At 43.1% G+C, this 20,857-nt stretch overlaps 1 protein-coding gene across 6 annotated transcripts in view; it reads right to left on the bottom strand.

Annotated features, from left to right (window-relative positions):
- Positions 1 to 3,884: 3,884 nt before the first annotated feature.
- CEP162 (centrosomal protein 162) overlaps positions 3,885 to 20,857 on the bottom strand; it is a 51,916-nt gene continuing 34,943 nt past the window's right edge. For all 6 annotated transcript variants that reach the window (XM_061989448.1, XM_061989452.1, XM_061989450.1 and 3 more), the window contains 9 exons: positions 19,190 to 19,316; positions 17,010 to 17,173; positions 15,934 to 16,038; positions 14,402 to 14,626; positions 12,416 to 13,029; positions 11,300 to 11,441; positions 10,328 to 10,426; positions 8,003 to 8,137; positions 3,885 to 4,599 (listed from right to left, as the gene is read on the bottom strand). In XM_061989448.1, the coding sequence (XP_061845432.1) occupies positions 4,381 to 4,599; positions 8,003 to 8,137; positions 10,328 to 10,426; positions 11,300 to 11,441; positions 12,416 to 13,029; positions 14,402 to 14,626; positions 15,934 to 16,038; positions 17,010 to 17,173; positions 19,190 to 19,316 (1,830 nt within the window). In that variant the 3' untranslated portion in view covers positions 3,885 to 4,380. The remainder of the gene's footprint in view (positions 4,600 to 8,002; positions 8,138 to 10,327; positions 10,427 to 11,299; positions 11,442 to 12,415; positions 13,030 to 14,401; positions 14,627 to 15,933; positions 16,039 to 17,009; positions 17,174 to 19,189; positions 19,317 to 20,857) is intronic.

The following is a 20,857-nucleotide window of genomic DNA, read 5'->3' as shown; positions in this document are numbered from 1 at the left end:
ACACTGTATTCTGTAAGAACTTTCTGGCTCCAGTGCTGTATTCCAGCTGTCAAAGGTGAGTGCTGGGAAGGAGTTCTTCTGTTAAAGAGCTTTTAGTTGTGTACCTTTTTCTTTAAAAAAAAATAAAACCCAAAGCAAGATGAAAACTAAACCTACAGTGTCAAATCAGAAAGTGCCAGCTCACAGGGAAAAGAAAGGGAAAGGTAAGACCAGGAACTTCTAAGGTCCAGTGCTACTCTGAGGCTAAAAGGTGAAGGGATCTGTGTTTAGCATGCAATTTAGTATTTTTCCCTGAGCTGCAGATCCTGAGTACTTGAACACTGACATTTTTTGCCACTCTGGGATTAAAAAGAGTCTCACAAAACCCTTCACAAGCCATGGGCAAAGCAGGAATTCAAGTGTGCTTTTCCCCTTCTGCTCTACCCTGGGCTCCTGGCAGTGAGGGGTGGCAAAGCTAAAGAAGTCAACCTGAGCAGCTGCAGAGCTTGGACTAAACTGATCTGGTAGCCTCAGGTAGTGGCAGGCAGCAAAGCCAGCAGAGAGGCAGAGCTTTTCACCACATCTTCTCCTTCTGCTTCCTTATTTTTGGGCATAAGGTAGGGATGAAAGGCCAAACATTACGATTCAAAGTCTTTGGAGGATTTCCTGCTCAAAAGAGCCGGCGCAGCACTTGCTGCATGGCCCCCTCCTTCCCTGCAGAACTATTTGCACACCTAGTGCCGCTCGATTGATTGATTTTCCTCCTTTTTCGTTCCAGAATGGGTTAAATACTGGATAGAGTGGCAGACTTCATAGTGTATTATGTACTATCAGCTGAAGCCTTTGTCGATGCTAACCCATTGAATTTGTTACATGAACGTTTTGATGTGTGTTCCAGGGACTGTCAAAGGGAACACGCTGCTCATGTCTCTGCCACACGTGCCATGCTGACAGCCTCTTCTGCACACTCTTGTTTTCTTCTCTTGAAGCAAATGCCTTCCCTGCAATCTAGGTCACTGCTCACTTGATTTCCTAAAAAGCTTCAAATGTGACAATTCAAATGATGATACTCCAGTGGCTGTGCTGTAAACAAATGAATTCCAGCTCAACACAGGGCAACGACTCAAAGAAATGAGGTTTAAGATCCTTTTAATCTGTCTATTCTAGTGCTGCCTGGAAATGCAGGATGAAAGAGTGTGGCACAAACACATACACAAGGAGTATATAATTCTATTATTCTCTGAAGGATGCCACAGAAATCCCCAGTGGGTTACAGTAAAATCTAATGCCCTGATCTGCCAGCCTGTGCTCAGGTTCAAGGGTTTTTCCCCTTTCTGTGCTGTTAGGACCGTGGAGAGTCAAGAACTGGTAATTTAGCAGAGAAGTCAGAACTTGGACTTCAGTTTTAAATTTAGGTTTAATTTCAAAAAGCATTGGAATGAAGTGGATGAATGAATGAAGTTGCATTAAGGCAACCCCCTGGGTGACCTATGGGTTATGTGGTAGAGAGAGCCGTTCCAGACCCTAGAAATCACAGAATGGTAGGGTTGGGAGGGAGCTTTAGGGATCACCAAGTCCAACTCCCTGCCAAAGCACGTCCCACCATGACCAGGTTACACAGGAATGTGTCCAGGTGGGTTCTGAAACCTCCAGGAAGGAGCCTCCACATCCTCCCTGGGCAGCCTGTGCCAGGGCTCCCTCACCTCAACAGTGACATAGTTTCTCCTTATGTTTAAATGGAACCTTTTGTGTTCCAGCTTCATTCCATTACCCCTTCTCATGTCACTGGATACTGCAGAAAAGAAGTGATGCCCCAACATCATGACATCCACCTTTTAAATACTTGTAAATATTAATAAGATTCCCCCCTCAGTCTCCTCCAGACTAAAGAGCCCCAGTTCCCGCAGCCTTTCCTCGTATGAAAGATGTTCCAGTCCCCTGATCATCTTGGTGGCCCTGTGCTGGACTCTCTCCAGCAGTTCCCTGTCCCTCTTGAGCTGAGGAGCCCAGAACTGGACACAGGACTCCAGATGAGGCCTCACCAGGGCACAGTAGAGGGGCAGAAGAACCTCCCTTGACCTGCTGCCCACACTCTTCTTGATGCATCCCAGGCTGCCATTGGCCACCTTGGCCTCGAGGGCACATTGCTGGCTCATGGTCAGTTTATTGTCAACCAGCATTCCCAGCTCTCTCTCTGCAGAGCTGCTCTTCAGCAGTTTGACCCCCAGCCTGTACTGGTGCATGGGGTTGTTCCTTCCCAGATGCAGGACTCTGCACTTGTCCTTGTTGAACCTCATGAGGTTCCTCTCTCTCCAACTCTCCAGCTGGCTGAGATCGTGCTTGCAGGTTCCCCTCAGCCTTCCCCTCACAGGCTGTGCCCCAGCACAGCTGCAGCCAGGGCCTGGCCTCACAAAAGGGCTGCTAGAATTGCAAACAAATCTTTCATTGCACACACTTTCATAGTATTACAGGTAGAGTAAATTGGGCAGGAAACAAAGAATTAATACTTTCAGGTTACCATTTATCCTTTTCATTTGCAAAACAGTCCCAAGTCATGAAGAATGCAGCATTATTTAGACATGGCTGATATTTTATATACAAGTCATTCTATTTACATTTTATGGATGCAGCCTAATACTTCATTATTGAGAGATAAAACAGCCATACTAGAAACACTGAGAACATCTGAACACAAACCAACCCAGGGTACCATAGTAGGTGTCAGTTCTCCATGCTTTTGTGTATCTGTGTATACTCTCACTTTATGTGTGTGTACACATCAAAAAAAACCCCCTCCTTACACTGAATGACTGTCTCTGCCTATCAGGTGTGATTATTTGTTACACTCTTGTTCTTTATGGATGCTCAGTCACATGCTTGTGTAGGACAAAGCAGGTGTTGAGTGCTGGCCCCCAAAGAAGCAGGATACAGAAATGCATGTACACAGGCCTGAACTATTCCACACTTACCTTAAGTGGCAGCTTCAGCAATGCTACAGGGACCTGAAGAGTGCAACATTCTTGGTTCTTCTCTTTGCCCTAACCCAGCTACAGTCTCAGTATATGTGCTGTGGGATTCTTCAGAGCTTGCAGTGCTGAGACTTGACATTTACCCATTTGTTTGAAAACCTGTCCTTCCAGCCAGCCAAGAGCTATTTCACTTGACTTACTGCTCCTTTTTCTCCTTGTTCAGCAGCATCCTCATCTTCCCCATCTCCTCTCTGGAGCAGTGCAGCCTTGCTGTATGCAGAGGTCCCTTCTCACCTGTCCATTGTTCTTTCCCTCCAGTTGGTCCATTTCTTTAGCTATTGAGTATCTTACAGGCTCTACAGGTAGGTCTGTAGCTCCAGCAGAGCACAAGAGGAGAGGGAGAAGGCACTTGTGCTCAGCTCATTACCTGCTGTGAGGCCTGTCAGCTCAGCAGAAAGCCATCCCTACCTTGGTGTATGGACAGGGGTGTTACTCTTGCTTAAGCAGACTTGTCTCCTCTGTCACTCCTGAAGACTGGAGTTGTTTTCTTTTTCATCTTACCCAGTGTTTTAACTCTACATTTGCCCACCCACATCTCCCTGCAGTCTTAGCTTCAGTAGGTGAATCCACAGTTGACACAACTCTGTTCTGTCAACATCCATAAGGACACTACTGTGTTAGATCCACTGTAAAGATCTTGCTCAGCACAGCTTTCCCTTGTGAAACAGATACCAGTAACTACTCTCACACTGTATTTTAGAGGCTGTTTTACAATCTGCCCCACAACAATTCAGCCACAGCACTCTGCCGTCATTCTTACCAGCTCAGTTGGAAACAGCTGCAAAGTAAACAACTGCTAGTTTGAATTTGAGCCTCCATGGAGAGGCTCTGCTCCTACCCTCCAGCCATGCACCAGGTTGAAAAGGGTCTTAGAGATAAGGAAGAATATGTTCTGTATTGGAGGGAGAGAGAAAAACATTGGGGAAAAAAAGAGGATTTTGTTTTGGTAGGGCACCAAACAACTCTATAACCTAGACTAAAAATCACAAGGCAAACAGCACATTACCCCAGCTGTTCACAAAGGAATCCCTGTAACACCAAGTTAGAAACAGAAGTTAGAAACATTCAGGCATGTTCTATAGCATCTGAAAAAGCATCAGGTGGCATTTTTTCAATGCTAATTGGATGTATGGAATAACCTCAGTATTTCTAGATTTTGGTTTTCAAATGGTATGGAACTTTATTACTACCAAAACAGGAGATGTCCAATGGGACTGGGGTGTTGCTCACCCTCAGGCTGATGCAAACCTACCTTTGGACAAGCGAGCTTCCACATAAGATCAATTTGCAAATGTTCTGTTAATGATTTTAAATAATACTTTCCACATAGAACTTCATTAAAGTTCTGCTTCTCTGCTCAGCTCCTACCTAATCATGTTTTCCACCAGCTGCCTGTCCTGTGGAACCCACTGGGATGAGGTGCAGGAATAACAACCCCTTGTTTCTGCAGCTCCCGTAAAACATCTAAGATTGAGTCCAGCTCCACTCGAAACGTCTCCAGCTCCTGGTTCTTCCTCTGGGCCAGTCTTCGCCACTTCTCCACCTCGTGGCTTTGCTTTGCTTCAGCCAGGTGTTGTGTCAGTTGGGTTGCCTGCACAGGAGAAGCACGTCAGCACTGGCACTTAGGAGTCAAACACTCAGCCAGTGCTGCCCCTTCCCAAACATAAGCCACTTCATTATGTTTGATGGTCAGTCTCAAAGACAAACCCTCGTGTGAAATGGAAACGGTTTGTTCTGAACTTACCAAAAGTCATTCTGGTAGTAAGGAATTCCTTTAAATAGTTGCATTAATGACAGAAGGGTAGAATCCATCACTGAGTAATGAGCCTCAGGAGAATTTAACTTATCCTCTCCAAAGCAGCAATTAGAAGTTTGGATATTTAAGCATATAATAGAAAACCCTCTATCATGAAAATGAGCCGTTTGAATTCCCATTTAAATGTGTTAACTAAAAGAACACTCTGCAAGAGAGACAAGCTAAATCTAAAGGACATGTGCTGGGCTACTCCTGTACTTCAGCAGAAAATATCCTGTAGTCACAGAGGTCTGAAGCTGCTCCAGATACAAGTTTGAATTCACTTTGACACAATTCCATCACATAATCCTATTAAACATCCTCAAACCAAGTGTGTCACAAGGTATCAAAAATCTCCAGTGCTATTCATTGTAATAGATACTTCAAGGACAGCTCAATCACTCCCATGCCATAGTGTAGTGGTGATTTGATTCTAACCTGGTATTGCCTTATCATAGAATTACGGAATGGTAGGGTTGGACGGGACCTTTAGAGATCATCCAGTCCAACCCCCCTGCAGAAGCAGGTTCACCTAGATCAGGTCACACAGGAACATGTCCAGGCAGGTCTTGAAGACCCTCAAGGAAAGGGGACTCCAATTAAGCTTTTCCTACCTTGTTCATTTTGTTATCACTCATTTGGGGATTTGGGTTCAGTGCCCCACTGCAGATGATGAAAAGTACAAAACCAGGACCAGCAAAACCAAAGCTTAATACATGAAGAGGCTGGTAGCAGCAGGGAAGATGGAATTACTTCATAGTAGTTGTTGTGCACACTATTATTCCTGGTTTTTTTAATACATTACAAAACATCTTAGTAGGTCTGGTAACAAATTCAGTGGAGATGGATCACACATGAGGCAGCAGCAGCCACTTTACAGAGAAGGTAAAATCTTCTTATGTGATACAAAAGCAAATGGATAGCATAAAAATGTCACTGTATTACAGTTGCCTTTAGCAGGGCAGAATGTGAGCAAAACCAACAGAATCCCCAATGCTGGCATAGTTTGTTCTTAATGCAGTGAATACTTGTTCCATGCACGGCTCTTTCTGGGAAAATTAAACACCTGATGTAGAAATATACATGAATAAAACCTTCTACCACAGACAATTCTGTACATCAAAGTGTATTCCTTGAGATCTGCTTTCAGAACTGTAGGACAAACTCCACAAACTAAGAACTGGTGCAAGTTTGATGATCTTCCCCAACTGCTCTTTGACTTCATATGTTTGAGGAAAACCTCAGTCAAAACAGTAACAAAAGACAGTCTATTTAAGTGATGAAAGTGTTGAGGAAAAAAATCTTCTCTAAACTAGAGAACTGCTTCCAGATGACAGAAGCTGCGCTGATAGAGAAGAAATCAGATGGAGGGGAAGGCATGAAATAAGATGAAAATAAAGAGTCTTCAAGACCCACCTGGACATGTTCCTGTGTGACCTGATCTAGGTGACCCTGCTTCTGCAGGGGGTTGGACTAGATGATCTCTAAAGGTCCCTTCCAACCCCACCATTCTGTGATTCTATGATTCTATGAAATCCATGCAAAACTGTTTTATCCATTCCTCAAAGGACACAAGTGTCAGCTACAAGAAGCTGGAGCACAAAGATCCAACCTTGAAAACCCAAGATTTTTAGTTTGCAGAGGATAAAGGTGTTTTGGGTTGTTCCAGGTGTTAAAAAGGTTTAAGGTTGTTATTTCAGATATGTGGTAGACTGCTACAAGATGTTCCTGTACTTTTACTACAGCTGTTCTGAATGAGACCCCTATGAGTAGAAATAAAATTACAGTTCAGTTGGGGAAAGCAGAACCACAGAATCACTCACCTCACACTGCCAAGCCCATCACTCACATGTATCCCCCAGCACCTCTTCTATACGGCAGTTAAATACCTCCAAGGCTGGTGACTCCATCACCTCCCTGGGCAGCCTGTTCCAATGCTAAACAACCCTCTCAGTGAACAAGTTCTTTCTAATGTCCAATCTAAACCTCCCCTGGTGCAACTTCAGCACACTTCCTCTTGTCCTGTCATTCATTACTGGAGAGAAGAGATCGACCCCAACCTCACTACAACTCCAGGTAGTTGTGGAGAGTGATCACAGAATCATATCACCTCTCAGCCTCCTCTTCTCCAGGCTGAACATCCCCAGCTCCCTCAGCTGCTCCTCATCACACTTGTGCTCCAGACCCTTCACCAGCTTCGTTACCTGTCTCTGGACACACTCCAGCACCTCAATGTCCCTCTTGTAGTGAGGGGCTCAGAACTGGACATGGTATTTGAGGTGTGGCCTCACCAGTGCTGAGTACAGGAAGACAATCACTTTCCTGGTCCTACTGGTCACACTACTTCTGATAGAAGCCAGGATGCCATTGGCCTTCTTGGCTACCTGGGTACACTGCTGGCTCGTGTTCAGCCAGCTGCTGATTAACACCCCCAGGTCCTTGTATCATAGCTTAACACATTCTGCATTGCAATCTTTTGTCAACTTTTCAATAGCTTCAATTGTGTGAAATATGAAATAAACCAACAATAGAAGGGACTTCCAGAAGTTCTATGGTCCAACCCTCCACAAAAGCCAGGCCTCCTTAGCTCAGGCTGCAGAGATGTTCTGCACCAATGTGAGTCAGGCACAAGCCCCCTGCAGTACTGCTGTGCTGCCCAGCACTGCACCTACAGCCACTTGCATCACAGAATCTCCAGGGTTAGACGGGACCTCGAAAGCTCATCCAGTCCAACCCCCCTGCCAGAGCAGGACCAGCCAGAGTAGGTCACACAGGAACTCATCCAGGTGGGTTTGAATGTCTCCAGAGAAGGAGACTCCACAACCCATCTGGGCAGCCCCTTCCAGTGCTCCCTCACCTGAACAGGGAAAAAGTTTTAACTTGTGTTTCTTTGGAATCTCTTCTGTTCCAACTTGTACCCATTGCCCCTTGTCTTATCATTGGCCATCACTGGCTCCATCCTCCTGACACTCACCTTTCCAAGTTGAAGAGCCCCAGCTCCCTCAGCCTCTCATCAGAAGAGAGATGCTCCAGTCCATCATCTTTGTGGCCCCAATGACAAAACCATGGCTATACCCATAAGTCCCCTTCCCCTCCCCTGCAGTGTGAGCTAAACAGGCCCCTGCAAATACCATAAAATTACAGTTAAACCAATCAATTGCTCTTGAGAAGTAAACACAGATTTACACAAAAGGTCTACCTTTTGAATTTCTTGCTCTCTTCCAGCACATCTGCTCTCTATATGCTTGATTTTCTTTTCCAGGGAGAAGAAATGTTTCATTTCAGGACTCTGGCTCTCCTTTGCCTCTCTTAGCTCTTCCAACAGTTTTGTCACCTACAGTTTGAGAGAATTGATGCAAATTGGTATCGTTGTGTTAAGCTGTGTATAAACCAGATTCCCTTTAAAGCGTCTGGGTGTTGCTTAATCATTCCATTCAGAAGGTGGAGAAAGGAAGAAATAAAAGAGAAATCTCTTTTATTCGAGGCTAACAAGGGCTCAGGGACTCAGATAAAGATCTTTCATTTCTAAGAAGTGGCCCAAGAATACAAAAATCTAGTCCTTTTTGACAAATCCAATCCTGTCCTTAAGATGTTGTGAAGTGAGTATTCACAGTTTTGTGCTTTGAATCACAGAGTGGTTTGTCAGAACAAAGGAAGTCTCAGTTTCCTAGGGTGTGTGAAACCAAGTGCCTGCTGCTTGGCTGCTAAGTCATCCCATGGAATGGAAGGGCTGATGTGTGACCTCAAGTACATCAGGAATAGGACAAGAAAGTCATGCAGGAAAGATGTTATCAGGGGGGATAAAAAAACCCCAGGAGAAGAATACATTCCATATATTTTGCCAGCCACAGAACTATGTTAAATACAAAGCTGTGCTACGTGCAAGCTGTTGTGCAAGACAAGTGTTTAGTTACTGGATCACCTCCATAAACAGCATTTCTAAAATGAGGATTCAAACAGAATCTGCCAAAAACCCTCAGGAAAAAAGAAGTTTGCCTTTCTGGAGGTAGCACCATTTCAGACAGAGGACTTCATCCTGTTATAAACAGTGGTGCTGTTCCCTCCATGACTTGTTCCATTTGCAGGTTTGGTTGTCTTCTTTTTTCAGCTCAACTTATTCAACCATTTAATACTTAACATGTATTTTATAAGCAGCACAGCAATCACACTAGATTGGGCAAAAGCAAGGCTGTACTTTGCCATTTCCCTCTGGATGGTCTTGCAATGATTTTTGCAACAAAGGCATTCCATTAATATTTCTTAAACACCAGCACCTTGAACTCAGTCTGTAACATCTGGGTCAGATAGGATGATCATTCCCTTGACTATCACTGTCATTAATAATCTGTAAAGCAGTCCGAGAAGAAACAAATTAGTAACATTTGTCTCATTGCACACTTGCCCTGTTTTCCCAGGAGGAAGTGTTGCATATACAGAGATCGCTGGAGTGAAACGAGCTTTGTATGGAGAGGCAACATCAGTCATTAGAGTCATAACAAGAAGCTCATATCTGCAAATACAGAGCTTGTTTATCAAGAGATCTTTTTTCCCTCCTGACAAACCCTCAACTTTTCTATAAATGCTTCACAACAGAGGGGGAATTTCACGTGGGTAAGATAAATATTGAATAAGTTCAGTGAGATTAAGACTAATTATATTAAGTAAGTACTAAACACATACTGATCCTTCTCCCCCTTCTTTTAAATAAGGGCAGCAAACAAGATTAAATGTCTGCAGTTCTCAGTAAAAGAATTCTTTTTCGCAACTGTTGCAGATTAATTACTGTATTATTAAAAGGAAGTGGAAATTAGCAGTGTTCATTCATCAAGGAGATGGACAATTAAGCATAGGCACAATGTTAAGATGGACTGAAAGGGAGGTGATTGAAAAAGAGACTGGCAGCACTTCAGGAACAACAGAAACACAGTCGAGTTGAAAAAGAAAGGCAGCAATTTTACACACTATTAACTGAAAACACTCACAAGTATAATTTTTAGATTATATGCTATTAATAGAAGATTAGGAAAAACCTGGAAGCCTCTCTCAAAGAACAGTGAGTTTCAGAAGAACCATTACAGCTAAACTTCTCAAGTTACACAGATAACAAAAGTAGGAGAATATAGCCAAGAACATAATTGCCTGAGTCAGTTTTATGGGAATGAAAGGCTTTCTCTAAACAAAGAACTTGAAAGCAACAGTATTCTCTCAGTAAAGTCCTGTAGTCTATTGACTACCTATCACAACTCTCAAGGAAGAAGCTACGAATGCTTGGATTAACCTGCTGATCAATTTTCATACTGATGTCAGACATTTGTGATTAAAAAAACATCAAAGGGTGTCAAAATTCCACTGTCTGTTGTGTGTTGTTATCTCGTTCACATTAGAAAAATACATCGATGCAGAAGGAACTGACAAAGATGCTTTTTCTAGGACATATTTCACTATATATTATTTGAGGCTGTACAAGGATGAAAGTGAACACTTTTATTAGAATAAGCTACTCCCAGTCCAAATTTCAATATACCTCTTTTTGTAGGAGTTCCTCTCGCATCTGTGAAACTAAAAGCGCTTCCTGATGTCTCTGTTGGTTACCAATTTGTTCTTGGAGATGTTTTATCAGTATCTACAAAAAGATTAGAGATGGTTTGTCATTAACATAAATACCCATGATGTAGTGGTTTTGCCTGGGCCAAGTTTTGGTAGAGGGGAAGGCTACAGGGGTGGCTTCTTTAAACAAAGATCTGCCAGAAGCTTCCCATGTAGCTGACAGAGCTAATGCCAGTCAATTATAACCTGGACCCACAGCTACCCAGGCCTGGCCAATTAGTGACTGAGGTAACACCTCTGTGATTAATGTACTGGAGAATGATGGAGCAACTAATCATAGAATCATAGAATGGTAGGGGTTGGAAGGGACCTTTAGAGATCATCTAGTCCAACCCCCCTGCTAAAGCAGATCCACTTACATCAGGTCGCATAGGAACATGTCCAGGTGGGTCTTGAAGACCTCCAAGGAAGGAGCCTCAACATCATCCCTGGGCAGCCTGTGCCAGGGCTCCCTCATCTCACAGTGAAATAGTTTCTTCTTATGTTTAAGTGGAACTTTTTGTGTTCCAGCTTCATCCCATTACCCCTTGTCCTGTTGCTAGATACCATAGAAAAAAGTGCTGCCCCAACCTCCTGACACCCACCCTTTAGATATTTGAAATATTAATGAAATCCCCCCCTCAGTCTCCTCTTCTCCAGACTAAACAGCCCCAGTTCCCGCAGCCTTTCCTCAAAAGGAAGATGCTCCAGTCCCCTGATCATCTTGGTGGCCCTGTGCTGGACTCTCTCCAGCAGTTCCATCTCCCTCTTGAGCTGAGGAGCCCAGAATTGGACACAGGACTCCAGATGAGGCCTCACCAGGGCAGAGGAGACGGGGAGCAGAACCTCCCTCCACCTGCTGGCCACACTCTTCTTGATGCATCCCAGGATGCCACTGACCGCATCTTACCTCTTGTGTTGAAATTCTGCCGTTTAGTTCAGCTACTTTAGAAGCAGAATGCTCCTTTGCATGCTGGCAAAGAATCTTCTCCACTTCCCTCTGATGGGAAGCTTTCAGAGATGCAATGTATTCTGCTGTGTCTTCCTGTATCCTGAACAGAGTGACAGGAAAGTAAGATGTAAGAAAGCAGCTACAGATGGTTCTTCAAAAACCCAGCAAAGTTTCTCACTTGAACACAGAAAATCTCAAAAATGCTAAGGCAGCATGTTTGAAATATCACAACAAATCCTCACAAGACAGCACCACCAATATGTCTGCTCTGGGGGAACAAGAGGGTGGGAAGCCTACAATGTTGGAGATGAGCCTCATTTAACTAGAGGCAGCCAGAACACAGAAAATTCAAGTCAATCATCTTTTTTTGTTCCATAAAACAACAAAAGAGAAAACAGGTGCTTTTAAACCCTAACACAGCTGTCCTATTGAAGGTACCTATTTTAGAACAATGCCTTGCAATCTAAAGATGCCAATTTCCTCTACTTTGACTAAGAAGGAATCTAAGAGAAAATTAGTCAAGTGTAAAGTTTGGTTAAGTAAATTCCCCTGAAAACACACCTTAGTGTAAAGTGAAGGATGTGTACCAAGTATTCATGCTAGGCAACACAAATACAGAGCACTAAGACACAATGACTTACTCTGAGATCTTTTACTCAAAACCATGATGAACTGCAGTATTAATGAGAAAGGTTAATATAGTGATAGACTAATATTAATTAATCTGTCATTATATTAGTCATCATTAAATAGATGAACTGCAGTGTTAATCAGGTTTGGCCTGTAGAAAGAATCTTGACAGTGCATTGCTCTAAAAGAACCCGACACCAAACAAACCCCACCAACCCACTCCCCCTCAAAGAAAACAACCAGTAAAAATGCCATTTCCAGAGGACATGGGCCAAGCCTAAGCTAGTTTCACACACAGTTGACACCTTCATGTGTCACTTCAATCCTGTATCAGCTTTAACAAGGTTTTCAAGGGAAGATGTTGACCATTGGCATGGGGGGTTGGACTAGATGATCTCTAAAGGTCCCTTCCAACCCCTCCCATTCTGTGATTCTACGATTTACCTTCGGAGGTTACTTTCAGAATGAGCCAATGTTGCTTGAGACTTCACTCTCTGCTGGTTCATTTCTAGAGACACTCTTTCAAGCTCCTCCTTCAGCTGTGCATTTTCCTGCAGAGCTTCCAAGAGGTTGGAATCCGAAAAGACACGTGGTTCATATATTTTGCCGTCGTTGTTCTTTCTCAAGGTCTCTGCAGAGTTTTCCTTATTATCGGTTTTATTCCTCAAATTATTATCAGACAACATCACCATCCTTTCTTTTTGAAGTTTCTCTACAGTTTTTGTGAGGTCTTGTATTTCTCTGTTTTTGGTGAGCAGTTCCTCATTGAGCTTTAACAGTTTGTCCTTTGTGTTACCCTGTTTCATCTGAGAGTCTGTGGACTCCAAGTCTTTATTGTCCTTTTTGCTTCTGAGCTTTAATTGGCAATTTTGACTTTTAAGGTTTTCAATTTCTGTCTGGAGGTTTTTAACAGTGATCTGATGGGTCTTCTTCAGATTTTGAAGCTCCTGTTCAAGTTCTGTAGACTTGGCTTTCTCACCATTCAGCCTTGGTGATTCACTCATAAATTTGTAGGCAAGCAGCTGCTCAAGCTCTACAAGTCTTTGCTCGTACTGTATCTAAGGGAGAGAGAGGAGTGGGAGGAGGGGAAGAAAAAGCAGTTTCCTCAAGTGAACTTTTATCATTAGCTCTTGTTTAATGTTACTGCACATCTGAAGTGAGATTCCACAAGACCCAGAGTACACATCAGTATCACTAATAGCAACACTCTATCAGTCAAGAAATTAGTGAGTGTAAAAACCACGTGAGGCCAACTTGGGTTTTTTATAAAACAGAACAACTCAAAACATTTCAAACACTATAATCCTCCACTCACAATGAATGCAGGAACTATGGGAAAGGAAAAAAAATCAAACTGACAAGAAATTCTCCCATTTTTATACAACTGAGCTCACTTCAGATGTCACCAACAGGCAAAGTAACATCTTGTTTTCATATAGCAAGAAGTGTCAGCTGTGTGTCAGTTTACAAACATTACTGTCACATGCCTCTGAAATGGTACTTCATGGTTTTAAAAACACCTTAAACAGGAAAGATTCTTATTTTTGTGTATTTTTAAGTATGAATTGGGTTTCCAAGGAAGATGTTGAACACTGGCAGGGACTAGATGATCTCCAAAGGTCCCTTCCAACCCCTACCATTCTATAAATATAGAAGTATGAATTCAGAGACACACAGAATGTGTATTAAAAGCTTCCTAATGAGCTAAGGAGGAGTCTAACCCTTCCTAATAGCGTGGATAGCATTAGGAGAGCAGGATGAGTTGTTCACATGGAGAAAAGGAGGAGCAAGTGGCCAATGTCTTCCTATCCTGTGCAGTTCACCTTTTCCTTGAATAAAAGGTCAGATTTCCATGCTTCCTAACACATGCCTTAAGACTCACCCTCAGAAATGTCCAGTGAGTAGCACTTAGAAACTGCAGCCTTTGACACCCCAAAGAATTAGGTAAGCAGCTACTCTCATCCACAGGATGAAATCCACTTAAGGATCCTAACTGGAAGAATTAAATTATCATAGAATTATAGAATCACAGAATGGTAGGGGTTGGAAGGGACCTTTAGAGATCATCTAGTCCAACCCCCCTGCAGAAACAGGTCCACCAAGATCAGGTTGCATGGGAACATGTCCAGGTGGGTCTTGAAGACCTCCAAGGAAGGAGCCTCCACAACCCCTCTGGGCAGCCTGTGCCAGGGCTCCCTCACCTCACAGTGAAATAGTTTTTTCTTACATTTAAGTGGAACTTTTTGTGTTGCAGCTTCATCCCATTACCCCTTGTCCTGTTCCTTGCTACTATAGAAAAAAGGGATGTCCCAACCTCCTGACACCCACCCTTTAGATATTTGTAAATATTAACGAGATCTTCCCTCAATCTCCTCTTCTCCAGACTAAACAGCCCTAGAGCAGATTACTCAACAAGCCTCCAACTTTTACCTTTATCTTTTGAAATTGTTGTTCCATGGCACGGAGACTTTTTTTAGCTTCGTCGTCTTTACCTTCAAGTTCTGTTTCTAATTTTTTTATTCTTCTCTCCAAAAAATCAACTGTGTTTGTTTTAGCTGAAAGATCATTAGTTTTCTCAGCAGCAGCAGCAGCATAAATCAAAGCAGGCAAAGAATTTGGATACCTTCGCTTCAGAATTCCTTCCATTTCTCTGACCTATCAAAAAGAAAATAAAGTCAGGGGTCAAAAAGAATAAAGTTCTAATGAAAAGTGAATGGAAAGAAGTGACAGAATGTAAACAACTGTCATCACTCAAGCTGAGGGAAGAATAAAAACTAGAGATGCATATGCTGAGAATTTTCTACCTTGTTTACTTGTGTGTTATTGTTTTGAGAAAAGCAAGATCCTCCTCCCTTACTGACAGACTTGGACATCACCTTAAACAAAATACTGCTCTGGTCTTCACTTTGTTTTATGTCAAGTGGACCTTTAATTTATTTCCTTAGCACTGAAGTTGAATATGGCTCTCAATGCTGTTGAAATAGCCCTGGCACAGGCTGCCAAGGGAGGATGTGTAGGCTCCTCTGGAGGTCTTCAAAACCCACCTGGACACGTTCCTGTGTGACCTGATCCTAAGTGGACCTGCTTGAGCAGGGGAGTTAAACCAACCAGATCATCTTTAGAGGTCTCTTCCAGCCCCTGCCATTCTGTTACTCTATGAAGTATTTGTTGTTTGTTTCTTTTGTTCCTGGACCTACATTCACATTCTACTTTCTCAATTGTTGCTGAGGTATTTTGTAACTGTTGAAATCACTCCCACAGTAACAGATTGTATGCCTTTTACTTTGGAGACTGCAGTAAAACAAAACTAACACTTTGCATGCAAGACTAATAACAGGCTCCTCTTTTATCTATGGATAAAATATTCCTTGCATTAGAATACTGCAGAGGCTCTTTCCTATTTGTCCCACGTCCCTACTAAATGCAGCTGCCATCTCTTAAAATTCAGAAAGGCCCACTTCCACCTGATTTTTCCTCAGTAGAAATGTGGATTTTAAGGTCTCTGCCATTTTTCATGAATCTTGCAGGAATCCAATACAATTCAAAGCCCTATTCTTGAATCAACTTTGGCTGAAATTGGTCATAATGTTAAAGAGTTGACAAAGATAGAAGGAGACTTGGAAGATAAACAGCAAGCTTGTGTGTGCTTGGGCCCTCTTGTCCCTTTCCAAGAAACTCTAAACAGTATTTTCATGTTCAAGGAGTTTAAAAGGGATATCTATAATTAGCTTACTAAAACCTCATGGCAGGAGAGCCCTTTGTAAATAAACAATCGCAGCTTTTTGTGGGAGGTGTCCCATAGAACAAGTTACTCTGTCACAGGGCTTCATTCAATGCTTTATGCTTATGAAAGGGGGAGTGTTTTATCAGACCTTACCTGAAAGAAAGGTTAAGGGATGGTGTGTTTAAGAGATCTTATCTGAAAGAAAGGTTAAATGAAACACAGTTCTTTTATTACATACTTGTCGCTCAAGGTCCTGAATTCTTTGAGCATCTGCTGCTCTGTCTCGTAAACGTTTCTTCTGTTGCACACACTGATCTCCAGTTCCATCTCTGAGCTTCTCAACCTATCCAGTTTGTTAGAAAAGAAATGAAAATATACATTGGGGGTTGGACTAGATTATCCCTAAAGGTCCCTTCCAACCCCTACCATTCAATGATTCAGAGACATTGTCCTGCAGTACAGAAGATTTCAAACACATACAATACAATGGAAGGATTCTGCAACTTAAAACCCAGTAAGTTTTGTACTGATTTTTCATGGTCTTAAGTTACAGCTTCTTCAAGCCACTTAAGATCAAAGGAGCTGAAACTAGGGCTCCCTCACCTTACAGTGAAATAGTTTTTTCTTATGTTTAAGTGGAACTTTTTGTGTTCCAGCTTGATCCCATTACCCCTTGTCCTGTAACTAGCTACTATAGAAAAACGGGATGTCCCAACCTCCTGACGCCCACCCTTTAGATATTTATAAATGTTAATAAGATCCTCCCTCAGTCTCCTCCAGACTAAACAGCCCCAGTTCCCGCAGCCTTTCCTCATAAGGAAGATGTTCCAGTCCCCTGATCATCTTGGTGGCCCTGCACTGGACTCTCTCCAGCACTTCCCTGTCCCTCTTGAGCTGGGGAGCCCAGAACTGGACACAAAATGTCAATGTCAGTGTTGTCAATGCCACCATGAAGTCAAATAGAATGACAAGAGGGATGTTCCAAGTTGTTAAGGTAACAATGTACTTCCTTTTCTTTGTCAAGAAATGTGCAGCTTCTAAGGAAACATGTTACTTTTGTTTCCAGAAGCGTCATCAAGATGTCCAACTGAAGGGAAAGCAGGCTTTAAGCATTCTACTCTTGCAACTCTCACTGCATATGCAGTGTCACCAACTTTGCATATCAAGACTTCACACTGGATTTAAAGGTTATAAAGAGTTTACAAGATTTTTCTTGAAAAAATGGATTAGGAAGGACAGAATTACATTATACTCATCACTAATAAAGAGATGATTTAAAGCTCTAACTTCTCAGATGAAGCTAAATATTATTACCTCTAGTTTTAGTTTCTCAATTTCTTCTCTTGCAGCTTTAAGACGGGCTGCATCTTTATCCAGAAGGTCTTGATTTTCTGCATACCACTGAAGTCTTCTTTTCAAATGAGTAATTTCCTGTTTGTATGATTCTTCCATAACTTTAAGTTCATAAGACTTCTCACCTACAAGAATAAAATACCATTTGTATTGCCTTATTAGCAATTACATATGGAAAAGCTAATTAGTCAACACTATCCTTCTCAGCACATTTCATACACTTACCCTTTTGACAATCTTCTTACTGCAGTGAAGTTTTAAAACCAGACTCTAATTAGGATTTTAAATATGACCATAGTTATTTTGTGTAGTTATTTTATGTAGTGGTTTTGCCTGGGTGAGGTTTTTTGGTAGAAGGGAGGTTACAGGGGTGGCTTCTTTAAACAAAGAGTTGCCAGAAGCTACCTGTGTAGCTCATAGAGTTAGGGCCAGTCAATTATAAGCTGGACCATGCACCTGCCCCAGGCCTGGCCAACTAGTGACTGAGGTAACACCTCTGTGAGTAACATATTTGAGAAGGGGAAGAAGTTGCTGGGCAGTTGCTAAACTGTAGCAGCAACAGGGAGTGAGAATGTGAGAACATCTCCACAGACACCAAGGTCAGTGGAGAAGGAGAGGGAGAAGGGTGCTTAGGCCCTGAAAGAAAAGGCTCCCCTGTGATATGTGGTGCAGCCCATGGTGAGGCAGCTGTGCCCCTGCAGCCCATGGAGGCCATGAGGGAGCAGAGACCCCCTCACAGCCCATGGAGGAGCCCAAGCCAGAGTAGGTGGATGCCAGAAGGAGGCTGTGACTCTGTGTGAAGCTCACTCTGGAGCAAGTTCCTGGCAGGACCTGGGAGTCTGTGGGGAGAGAGGAGCCCAGGCCAGAGCAGGTTTGCTGTCAGGACCTGTGACCCTGTGATGGACTCAGGCTGGAGCAGTCTGTTCCTGGGACTGTTCTCCTGGTGGGTGACCCATGTCGGGCAGGGTGTGAGGACCTGCCCCTGTGGCAAGCCCCATGCTGGAGCACTTCATGAGGAGCTGCAGCCCATGGGAAGGAGCCACGTTGGAGAAGTTGGTGAGGGACTCCCATAAGAGGGACCCCACAGCATAGCAGTGGAAAGTGTGAGGTGGCCTCCCCCTGAGCAGCAGCAGCAGCAAAGTCCATCTGTAATGAACTGGCCGCAACCCCCATCCCCTGCGCTGCTGGAGGGAGAGGAGGGAGAGTCCTGGGAAGAGGAGCGGTGGGGGGAGGTGTTCTTAAGACGGTTTTATTTCTCATCTCCCTGCTCTTATTGTTTCTTTAATAAATCAAACCTTTTTCTCCCTAAGTTGAGTCTGTTTTGCCCGTGACACTAATTGCTGAGTGATCTCTCCTTCCTTACCTCAACTCACAAGCTGTTTATATTTCTCTCTCTCTCTCCTGTCCAGTTTGGGAGAGGGAGTGATTTTATGAGTTGGTGGACACCGGGCTAAACCACCACACATATGTAGTAGTATTCAATTGTTCACAGTTTACCATGGAAAGTATTTAAAGCAGAATCCCAGGGAATCTATTCCTGATTACATTCTAGTACATGGATGATAATATAGGATATATGCTTAGATACATATTGAACATACTCCTCCCATTTATGGATCAAGCATTGTGAGAAGAGGTAAATATTACAGCTCTTGTGAGACCCTATACTGGAAGTAATAGAGTACAACTTCTGGCCCTCTCTCACTAACAAAACTGAAGTCAAGCTGGAAAGAGTTATGGTAAGACTGTTGAAAAAAAATGTCACAAAGCATAAGTTAGAGGTAAAAGAGAGGGAATATTTAAATAGGAGACTGGGATGCAACACAGTAAATCTTTTCTTATGAACAGAGTTGTCACATAAATGGAATTGTCCATTTGCCACGCCCAGTGGAAGATGGGCAAGAAATCAAACTTAGTGCAACACTCAAAGGGTTTAGCTACAAGAAAACGCTTTCTAATAAAGTGTGAAAGGTACTTTGAGCATGTCCTTCACTGTATGCCTTTGTTAGAAGCTTAGATACTCTTAGGAAACAGTCTAGATGCTCCTGACTAAGGAATAATATTAAACAAGTTTTAGTTACATGTTTAGTTAGCGAAGCATAGAGTAGGCAAAATGATTCAACAAAACCAAGGTGCTTTACCTGATGTGGATGCAATCTGGGCTTTTGCTAAATCTCTCTCCTTCTTTGCTTGTCCCAAGTCTACCTCAAGAGCTTGCTTATCTTGTTTGAGACGTCTTATCTCTTCCTGTAATTTAGTTTCTTCCTTCTGAGTTTTAGGGAAAACAGTAAGACAAGAAAAACCAAACTCACATTGTCATACCAAAAAACCCAAACATGCCTTTTCACCATAAAATGATGAAATCACAACAGTTGTGTGAGACCACAGCAGGCCCAGGGTTTTCTACTTTACGTTTATTCTCAGGCCTTGATATAGCAGAGCAGGGGCAAACTTAAGCTAAACATAACCCCCCTCCTCGAGTGGTTTTTTTAGTAAGTCTTACCTAACTGTCTTAGAAGTAGAAAACATCTGCTTTTTGTGAGGCTCAGTAAAGAAAATGGCTTTGCTTTTAAGGCATAAGACTGTAGCTTAAACTGACAGATGTGTTGTCCAACAGTTCACCATATTACACTCCATTTCTTGCCACTTTCTGCATGCACTCTCTGTTCTGTTTACCTGTGCTGACTACCAAACTTCAAGAGTAAGTATCATAGAATCATGGAATCATTTCAGTTGGAAAAGACCTTTAAGATCACTGAGTCCAACCCCTGCCTTCACACTGCCAAGCCCATCACCAAACCACGTCCTTCAGCACCTCAGCTACATGGATTGGCAATATCTCCAGAGATGGGGACTCCACCACCTCCCTGGGCAGCCTGGGCCAGTGTATAACAACCCCCTCAGGGAAAAAAAGTTCTTCTTCATCTCCAATCTAAACTTCCCCTGTGCAACCTGAGTCCAAAGTAGGATGAAAGATCTCAGTGCCAGTGCCAGCTCTGGAGATGGAGGCCCTTGGTCTCAGGAATCCAGAGATAAAGGAAGCAGCAACTGAGCAACTAGAAGCAGCCTAGCACCAGTAAGGGCCAGCATGTGTCTTTATGTGTGTAACTGCTAGCAAACTCCTCTCCTGATCTGCTGAACGGGATCAGGAGATATGTGCTACATGTGTTTCCAACAGTATTGTTTGTATTTCTGTGGTATGAGCAAAGGTATGAGCAAAGATTTGTGTGCCTGATCACATTAGCACTGCCTGTGTGTCTCTCTCCAGCTTTGGATCTTGTGTTCAGTCTTATTACAGGCTGGACTTAAGGACAGGGAAGTGTAGCAGCAGCATCTCTGAAGCTGAAACTAAGGGAGCCCCTGGAGTCCTGAGAGCTCAGACCAGCTCTATTAGACCTGGAATCATAGAATGGTAGGGGTTGGAAGGGACCTTTAGAGATCATCCAGTCCAACCCCCCTGCAGAAGCAGGGTCACCTAGATCAGGTCACACAGGAACATGTTCAGGTGGGTCTTGAAGACCTCCAAGGAAGGAGCCTCCACAACCCCTCTGGGCAGCCTGTGCCAGGGCTCTCTCACCTTACAGTGAAATAGTTTATTCTTATGTTTAAGTGGAACTTTTTGTGTTCCAGCTTCATCCCATCACCCCTTGTCCTGTTGCTAGCTACTATAGAAAAAAGGGATGTCCCAACCTCCTGACACCCACCCTTTAGATATTTATAAATGTTAATAAGATCACCCCTCAGTCTCCTCTTCTCCAGACTAAACAGCCCCAGTTCCTGCAGCCTTTCCTCGTACGAAAGATGTTCCA

This window comes from Colius striatus, chromosome 2, assembly GCF_028858725.1.
Source record: "Colius striatus isolate bColStr4 chromosome 2, bColStr4.1.hap1, whole genome shotgun sequence".
Lineage (NCBI taxonomy): Eukaryota > Metazoa > Chordata > Aves > Coliiformes > Coliidae > Colius > Colius striatus.
This window is presented reverse-complemented; position numbering and strand designations above follow the sequence as displayed.